At 42.9% G+C, this 10,000-nt stretch overlaps 1 protein-coding gene across 4 annotated transcripts in view; it reads right to left on the reverse strand.

The window, feature by feature from the left end:
- Positions 1-4,058: 4,058 nt before the first annotated feature.
- Positions 4,059-10,000, reverse strand: part of LOC143295793 (protein stum homolog) — a 197,777-nt gene continuing 191,835 nt past the window's right edge. For all 4 annotated transcript variants that reach the window (XM_076607414.1, XM_076607411.1, XM_076607412.1 and 1 more), the window contains one exon: positions 4,059-5,327. Coding sequence is in view for 3 of the 4 variants with exons in the window: in XM_076607411.1 (XP_076463526.1) it covers positions 5,266-5,327 (62 nt within the window). In the remaining variant the exon portion in view is untranslated. The remainder of the gene's footprint in view (positions 5,328-10,000) is intronic.

Below are 10,000 nucleotides of genomic sequence, written 5' to 3' on the forward strand. Positions count from 1 at the left end.
GTTTTTTTGTTTTTGACTCACTTGTGTAAACAAAGTGAGTCTATGTTTCAACCCGGTGTTCGGTTGTCTGTGTGTCTGTGTGTCCGTGGTAAACTTTAACATTGACATTTTCTCTGCAAATACTTTGTCAGTTGACACCAAATTTGGCATAAAAATAGGAAAAATTCAGTTCTTTCCAGTCAACTTCTTTAAAACAATATTGCACCTCTGGGATGGGCACAAAAAATATATATAAAAAAAAAGAAGCCTAATTATATGCAAACTGCATTTACTGTTTTTTTTTGTATTCTCTAAACTTGGCACTTTGAACTCTTATTCTGACACAAAAACAAGAGGAGTCATTATTATCATTTTTTTGTTCAAACAGGAACTTCTTTTGCTAAGCATGGAATTTTTATTTATTTTGCAAACGTTTTGGTGCAAATAGTAAAAAAGGGAAATTACTCTGTAATTAATGCTAGGGGACTTAATTTATCACAAGTGAGTCTTGAAGGCCTTGCCTCACTTGTTTTTTTGTTTTTTTTGTTTTGTTTGTCTGTTTGATTTTGTTTTTGTTTATTGGGGGGGGGGAGGGGGTTTGTGTTGTTGGGTTATTGTTGATTTTGCTGTTTACCAATGTTCTTTGAGTCGGTTGTTGTTTGGTCTGCGAGTCTGTTTTTCACAGTCGCTTTTTTTTTCTTCTTTCTTTTCTTTTTTTTCTTTTTTTGTGCCCCGTCATCTGCACCGTTCCAGTGGCATTGCTCCCACGCCGCTCATTCCGAGTCCCCCAAACACAGCCACACCCGAGTTCGTCTGTCACATCATTCGAAGCGTTGGCAGTCCACAGTGAACCATCGACTGAATTTTAGCTCGCCAGGAGGCCACACACCAGAGGACACCCTGCACTGCTGCTGAGTCACTTCGGTGGTGTTCAGTGGTGCCTGTTCTGATTTAACGTACTTAGGACACCACCTACTAGGCCCCTCCTACCGACGACAATAATGGCTTAGTCGCGGAGCCAGACTTGACTGAGCGTCCCTCTCAGAGTGGAGACCGCCACCACCTCCACCCTCCAACAACAGCCCCCCCATGAATCTGCCGACACTGAAGACATTGACAGGACTCACCCCAAGGCACAGTCGCATCTTCCTTTCCGTCTTTCATACCGTAAATGAAAACGTGAACAACACCATTTTATTGGAAAAGTAAGGAGATAACATAATACAGGCTGAAACACCAACTGACTCCAAACAGAGAAAAAAAATGATGATAATAAAAATAATAATGAAAATAACCACGCACACACCAGAGTTAGATATAATCAGAAAACAAAATGATGAGGAAAAAATTCAATACATCAAAAAGTTTGTCATAAACACACACACACACACACATACACACACACTAAACAAAAATGTTCCAACTAGGTTCGCCAAACAGGTATCGTGGAATTATCATCAAAAAAAAAATATATATATATATATTCGCGTTATGTACATACACATTGTGGTAAAGCCGACCAAATACTGCTGGACACACACACACACACACACACACACATATTGACAGTAGTGTGGAGAGAAATGAATCGATGAATATCGCGAAAGCTAACATTATGGTGATAGATAGATGTACAAAGAGAGAGAGAGAGGGTGGGGGGGGAGGGGTGTGGGGGGGAGGAAAAAGACCCCGGATGGAAGTGAGAAACGGGTGATACTATAAATGTTGTCTAGGCGGGGAAACTGACAGCAGCTGTCAAGCTTCGTTACAATTTGAACAAATGGTCTTACCAATATGACACCTCGATGCCGACAAAAGTCGCCTATGGCGGTGAAAGAGTTAATGGTTTCACAGAAAACCACTTCCATTTGTCGTGAGTAACCTTATCTCAACGGATTTTTCTCAGCACATATTCCAACACCCCAAGATCAAAACAAAGCAGAAAAAAAGGGACACGATAAAACAATTTTTTTTTTTTTTTTAAGACAAAAAAAGGTCAAAATCACTAAAAAATGACGTAGCAAGGAACGTCACAAGTTAGATACCCAAGCAATATACAGTAACTCTCGCTTGTGTACAATGGCATTTAACTTCAAACCTGTGATGAGACAAATCCAGCAACAACACTCATAAAAAAAAATTATTACATTCCCACGCACAGAGCCGCACATTTACACACACACACACACACACACACACACACACACACACTTGATATTAATTACACACACCATGATAAGAGTTAAAAGCAACGATACACGAGCAGTGATTATCTTAGTATGTACACGCGCGGTAATTTTCGATACCGACATGAGTGAATTCTGTGTGTGTGTGTGTGTGTGTGTGTGTGGCCACAGTGAGAAGCGCGTGCAATAAATGTGTGTGTGTGTGTGTGTGTGTGTGTGTGTGTGTGTGTGTGTGTGGCCACAGTGAGAAGCGCGTGCAATAAATGTGTGTGTGTGCGTGTGTGTATATATATATGTGTGTGTGTGTGTGGCCACAGTGAGAAGCGCGTGCAATAAATGTGTGTGTGCGTGTGTGTGTGTGTGTGTGTGTGTGTGTGTGTGTGTGTGTGTGGCCACAGTGAGAAGCGCGTGCAATAAATGTGTGTGTGTGTGTGTGTGTGTGTGTGTGTGTGTGTGTGTGTGTGTGTGTGTGTGTTGCGCGCACTAGCTCGTGTGTGGCGGTAAGGGTTGGGGGCTGCAAGGTGGTGGTTACTGATGAAGCTGAGCCACATACAAAGAGGAAAACGCTCGAACACAGTAGATGAATTCATACCGATCTTGCTGTATCATGATCGCTGTCCACAGTTGATAGTGCCTAGTCACTGCATGGCAGATGATAGTACACTGCCATTCGTAAATCTTGCACTGTAATAAAAGTAGAGGCACAAAAATAAATAATCAATGCTGCGGATAACCGGAGCTAAGAGACTGACGCATGATGATATATGAACAGTGAAAATCCAAAATGTTAGAAAAAAAAATTATCATTGAAAAAAAAAATCAAACTGGAAGTCCAGCGTTCACAAACAGATTCGGAAGCCGCCACCCTATGAATAAGTAGGCACTGTCCAATTAAAAAAAAAAAAAAAAAAAAACAACTTAGTATGCACTGGCCAACCAAGAAACTGCGATGAGATAATGGCAACATAACTTAAAAACAAACGTTCATTTGTAAACATTCTGTCTTAGAAAACAATGTATACAAATGAATCAAGAAATCGGAAAAATCGAATACTGTTTCGGACCAATTCTGCTACTGAAAATAATCACACACAAAATAATGATAAATAGATTTATATAGATAAATAAAACAATTAATAATAATAATAATAATAATAAAATGTCACATATAATAATGATAACGAGTAGTTTTTTTGTTTTTGTTTTTTTGGTTTGTTTGTTTTTTTGGGGGGTCTTTGTTTTTTGTTGTTGTTTTTTGTTTGCTTGCTTGTTTGTTTGTTTTTTGTTTGTTTGTTTGTGTTTGGTTGTTATTCTTACTTGGTTTTTATTTTTTATTATTACTGTCTAATCTGCCAACTGGCACACACAAAGTGTGTTGGGTGTCAATGAAAGGGGAACAACTGCACATTTACACACAGGAAAGTATGCGCTTTTTTACCTTCCCATTAATCGTCTCTCAAACGAAATAAAAACCACAGTACGGTTTTTCATATATTAGATAAATGGGATTTAAAGAAAATGATCTCTCTCTCTCTCTCTCTCTCTCTCTCTTGGGGGTGGGGGGGGGAAGGGTTGTTTTGTTTTATTTTTTTTGTGTAAACAAAATCGAAAAAGTAGAGAGACAAGTCTCAACTAAGATCATCACACATATGAGCAACCCCACTGATTTTATAACTTCCTAAAGAAGATAATAACCATGTCTTGTGATCAGTGTGTGTGTGTGTGTGAACCTACATCGTAAATCAATAACCTGCTCATTCTTCTTCTTCTTCTTCTTCACAAATTCGTGTACAGACCGTCAGAGGCCTTTTGTGAGTCAGGGGTAAGAATGGTGATCAACCGCTAAACTCACTTTCTAAAACAATAGACAGCTGAATTTAAAAAAAAAAAAAATTATAAAAGTTATTTTTTTATGTTGTTGTTTGTTTTTTTTGTTTTATTTTCCTATTGTTACTATGTTTTTGTCAAATTTGCCTTTTCTCTTTTCCGAATATAATTATGTATTTATTCATTTATGTCGTCATGTCAATTGTCCATGTGTTATAAAAATGGGGGGGAAAAAAAAAAGCTTAAATTTTTTTTTTTTAATCCTCTCCCTACACCTTACACCACCACGCCTCCCCCTACCCACCCCTCGCCCTCCCTCCCGCCTCCACTCTCTCCTTCCTTCCTTCCTAATGATTAAAACAGTACACGCCTCCCATTATCCTTTTCGCTGAAAGAATCTGAAGGCAGAGGGGTGTCTGAAGGTGGGGTGGGGGTGGGGTAGGGTAAGGGTGGAGGTGGGGGTGTGAGGATGGGAAATGATAGCATGAAACATCGTGATGGTCGGATATTCCATCGTGTTTTTGTGTGGCTTAAAACGTTGGTTGGGTATCCACTGACAAATTTAAACGGTCTGATTGTGGATTCAACAGCATGGCAATTAGAAGAAAAGAAAAGAAATAAAAACCATGACCATAGGTGGAAGGACGAGTTGGAACCTCTGACCTCTGTGCGTGTGTGTGCGCGCGCGCGCGCGCGTTTGTGTGTGTGTGTGTGTGGAGGGTGGAGGGGGGCTACGCGCGCGCGTGTGTGTGTATATATACGTAGACGTATTTGTGTCTGGAAAGAGAGCGGGGTGGTATATCTGAGATACACAAGTACAAAAACCAGAATATCGCTACTAAACATTCACACGTTCACTCGCGGGGAAAAAAAAAAAAAAAAAAAAAAAAAAAAGCAACCGCCGAATAAACAACAGACAGACCTATTATATAATACGAATGCTGGAAAAACTGTTCGTACAAAACTTGATGAAAGCCAAGAAAAACGGTTCGGTGACTGGGTATAAATGTGTTCCGCAGAGCTGGCATCGCAGAAACCATTTCCCCTGGTGTACATTCTGGCAAACTCTGTTGGCAATGTCGGAACGGAATCTGTTCTTTTGAAGACAAGGTTCTCTCTCTCTCTTGGCAACACACTGGCTCTGACAAGCAATTCTCCTCTCGTAGGTTTTCTATTTCTCCCCAATTCCTGCCAGTCGTCGTCGCGTTTGATTACGTATGGCTAGAATGACGTAATGATGACGCATACGCAAGATGATGTCAACGGAATGATGTCATTCGACGCTGCTCTGACGACGCACGTAATATGGGTGTTTCTGAGGCTCTCCAGCTGACACTGCAACAGAAAGAAAAAAAAAAAACAAAGGTAAGAGAATTAGGTGGTTACCATTACCAAAACTTTCTTTCCAGTCTGCTAAGATGTGCAGGTCTATGCATGCACTAAGTATGAACATGCACTGACGAGTACGTATTTTTTTTAAAAAGTTATGTATGTAGGCCTATACAACAACAACAACAACAACAACAACAACAAATATATATATATATTATTTCATTATATATATATTTCATTATATATATATAATGAAATAAAATAAAAACTTTTTCATGCAGCATACCCGTACAGGCTTGAAAGATTTCGGCATGCTTGTGTGCATACGTAAGCTACATTTCTGTGTTTGTGTGCGCGTGTGCGTTTTTATGTGCGCGAGCGCACGTGAGCGTATCTGGAAAGAAACGTAACTGCTGTGTGTGTGTCGGGGGTGTGGGATGGGGGTGGCGTGTTAAGGGTGTGTGCGTGTGTGTGTGTGTGTGTTCGCGAGTTCTCTGTGTGTGCGAGAGGGAGAGGTAAAATAGTTTCATTTTGATTTTATACATAACACAAACAGGTGCAGTGAGGGCCTGATTAGACGGGTTACATTTAATTATACATCTATATCAGTATATGTGACTATTGTTAGTAACTTCAACAAAAAAAATGCGGAAGAAAAAGGACAGCTATCGAATTAAAATGCGTGAGATTTAACAATAAAAATGTTGTTGCCTAAGAAATAGGGCTGAATATAATTATCCTTAACATGTCCTTGCTATTCTTTACTACTGATTTCTTTATTGATAACTCATACATTAGTACACACACACACACACACACACACACACACACACACAGAGTGAGAGAGAGAGAGAGAGAGAGAGAGAGAGAGAGGTAATTATTGTTATGAATGTTAGCCCCAGGTAAACTATGAAAAATGCGACGATAGATTAGCTGTAAAAAAAGGGCAGAAACAATGACAGGTGTCCCCCAACCCTTGGCGATTTAGAAACGTCATTCACGAACCACCCACAACATATCAGTGTGAACACTCAAATTTCCATGCTGATGACGTAATAAAGAGGACGTCAACGTGCAGGAATTTGTCACCGAGGCTGCGCAATAAAATGAATTCTAGTCCAACGTCTTTGTTTTGTTTTGTTTTTTTGTTGGTTTGTTTGTTTTTTTGTTGGTTTTTTTGTTTGTTTGTTTTTTTCACAATGTAGGATATATGTATGTATGTGTGTGTGACATAATAATGAAAAATAGAAAAGTTCCTCAGTGATTATTTCCTTCCCTGCCGAAAGGCAAAACAAAATTTTTTGAAATTATTTTCGGTTGTTATTGTTTTGTTGTTTTTCTGTGGAATAAACTCTTCTTTTTTTTTTTCAATTGTGTGTTCGGTTCCTGTTTGTTTTTGAACTGATTTGAAACAAAAGCAAGCAGGGTCAGATACAAGCAATAACCGGTTAAGTACTTCCAGTCCTGATATTTCATTCGCATGCTTGAAAAGACAAAGCAGTCAGTGAGTCAGTAATCTGTGAACAGCGTCTGGTCCCCCCAATCCACAGCAATAATAATAATAAGGGATACTTATATAGCACACTATCCAGAAATCTGCTCTAGGTGCTTTACAAAAACGCTTTTGATAACATAAAACATTATATCTATGTTACATACACACACCAAAATGTGACCATACACACACACACACACACACACGCACGCACGCACGCACACACACTGCATACATACATTTTAACATACATGTGTATCTAACAGCTACCCTAATACATACACACACATAGGCAGGCACATACTTACATAAACACACGCACACACAATACACATTCATATACATGCATATAGTTGTGGGCCTGCCACAACTGAACTTATTGCTGAGGGAAAAGGTGAGTTTTGAGACGAGATTTAAAAGATGCGAGGGAATCAGAATGACGGAGGTTATCAGGGAGCTTGTTCCACGTCTTTGGCGATTGAAAAGAAAACGATCTGTGTCCATAGGTCTTACTTCTGACGTGAGGTATCCTGAGAAGTCGAGTATCAGAGGAAGAACGGAGCTGGCGAGACGGGGTATAGATATGGATGAGTTCAGAAAGATACTTTGGGCCAGATCCGTCGACTGCAGAAAAGGTCAGAGTGGATAGCTTATAGTCTATTCGATCAGAAACAGGCAACCAGTGGAGAGACTGAAGGAGAGGAGAAACATGGTCAAAACACAGCAAGCCCGTTTGATGATACCAGACTCGCCCCACGCAGATTCAGTGTGGGTAATTCCGCCTTACACGTTTTAGAGGGGTCATCGCTATGTTCCTACAGGTCTATTGCTCCCCCAGATCTATGTTCCCCCTTGTCTGTGCTCTCCCAGGTCTATGTTCCCCCCTAGTCTGTGCTCTCCCAGGTCTATGTTCCCCCCTAGTCTGTGCTCTCCAAGGTCTATGTTCCCCCTAGTCTGTGCTCTCCAAGGTCTATGTTCCCCCTTGTCTGTGCTCTCCCAGGTCTATGTTCCCCCTAGTCTGTGCTCTCCAAGGTCTATGTTCCCCCCTAGTCTGTGCTCTCCCAGGTCTATGTTCCCCCTAGTCTGTGCTCTCCAAGGTCTATGTTCCCCCTTGTCTGTGCTCTCCCAGGTCTATGTTCCCCCTAGTCTGTGCTCTCCAAGGTCTATGGTACCCCTTGTCTGTGCTCTCCAAGGTCTATGTTCCCCCTTGTCTGTGCTCTCCCAGGTCTATGTTCCCCCCTAGTCTGTGCTCTCCCAGGTCTATGTTCCCCCCTAGTCTGTGCTCTCCCAGGTGTATGTTCCCCCTTGTCTGTGCTCTCCAAGGTCTATGTTCCCCCCTAGTCTGTGCTCTCCAAGGTCTATGTTCCCCCTTGTCTGTGCTCTCCAAGGTCTATGTTCCCCCTTGTCTGTGCTCTCCCAGGTCTATGTTCCCCCTTGTCTGTGCTCTCCAAGGTCTATGTTCCCCCCTAGTCTGTGCTCTCCAAGGTCTATGTTCCCCCCTAGTCTGTGCTCTCCAAGGTCTATGTTCCCCCTAGTCTGTGCTCTCCAAGGTCTATGTTCCCCCTAGTCTGTGCTCTCCCAGGTCTATGTTCCCCCCTAGTCTGTGCTCCCCCAGGTCTATGTTCCCCCCCTAGTCTGTGCTCTCTCAGGTCTATGTTCCCCCCTTGTCTGTGCTCTCCCAGGTCTATGTTCCCCCTTGTCTGTGCTCTCCCAGGTCTATGTTCCCCCTTGTCTGTGCTCTCCCAGGTCTATGTTCCCCCTTGTCTGTGCTCTCCCAGGTCTATGTTCCCCCTTGTCTGTGCTCTCCCAGGTCTATGTTCCCCCTTGTCTGTGCTCTCCAGGGTCTATGTTCCCCCCTAGTCTGTGCTCTCCAAGGTCTATGTTCCCCCTTGTCTGTGCTCTCCCAGGTCTATGTTCCCCCCTAGTCTGTGCTCCCCCAGGTCTATGTTCCCCCCTAGTCTGTGCTCTCTCAGGTCTATGTTCCCCCCTTGTCTGTGCTCTCCCAGGTCTATGTTCCCCTTTGTCTGTGCTCTCCCAGGTCTATGTTCCCCCCTAGTCTGTGCTCTCCCAGGTCTATGGTACCCCTGGTCTGTGCTCTCCCAGGTCTATGTTACCCCCTAGTCTGTGCTCTCCAAGGTCTATGTTCCCCCTGGTCTGTGCTCTCCCAGGTCTATGTTCCCCCCTAGTCTGTGCTCCCCCAGGTCTATGTTCCCCCCCTAGTCTGTGCTCTCTCAGGTCTATGTTCCCCCCTAGTCTGTGCTCTCCCAGGTCTATGTTCCCCCTTGTCTGTGCTCTCCCAGGTCTATGTTCCCCCTAGTCTGTGCTCTCCCAGGTCTATGTTCCCCTGGTCTGTGCTCTCCCAGGTTTATGTTCCCCCTGGTCTATACTCTCCCAGGTCTCTGTTCCCCATGGTCTATACTCTCCCAGGTCTCTGTTCCCCATGGTCTATACTCTCCCAGGTCTCTGTTCCCCATGGTCTATACTCTCCCAGGTCTCTGTTCCCCAAAGCTTACTTTGAATCTGATCCCAGTTCCCCCAGGTCTATGATCCCCAGGAGTCTATACCCCCCCCCTCCCCGACACCTCCACCACCCCCTCCCCCTCCTCCCCACACACACAACCCCCATCCACCTCACCCCTCAGGTCTGTAGGCCTGTATAGACCTGCGGAACGTTAGACGTTGGTGGAGTGTTATTAGCCTAACGGTAACCCGTCCACACAGGAAGCGAGAGAATCTGAGCCCATTTGTTCGATCCCCACACAGGCCATTATCTTCTCCCCTATGCACTAGACCTTGAGTGGTGGTCTGGACGCTAGTCATTCGGATGAAATGATAAACGGAGGTCCCGCATGCAGCATGTATTTAGCGCACGTAAAAGAACCACGACAATAAAAGGGTTGTAACTCGCACAATTCCGTAAAATAAAAATAAAAAGTGCACTTTGGTTGGGAAACAAATTATAGGCTACCTGCATTAAAAAAATAGAATAAAATAAAAAGGTGTCGCTCTCATTATAATGACTCGCTCTGCCTCGGGAAAACGGCCGCATTTCCCACGGAGAAAACTATGGAGACAAAAAGAGTAACTGCAATACAATACAATACAATACAATACAATACAATACAATACAACACTTGGGGAATATAGACATTAGGTAAAATGGGCGTGGTGGAACATAGAC

The sequence above is a fragment of the Babylonia areolata genome, chromosome 21, assembly GCF_041734735.1.
Source record: "Babylonia areolata isolate BAREFJ2019XMU chromosome 21, ASM4173473v1, whole genome shotgun sequence".
Lineage (NCBI taxonomy): Eukaryota > Metazoa > Mollusca > Gastropoda > Neogastropoda > Buccinidae > Babylonia > Babylonia areolata.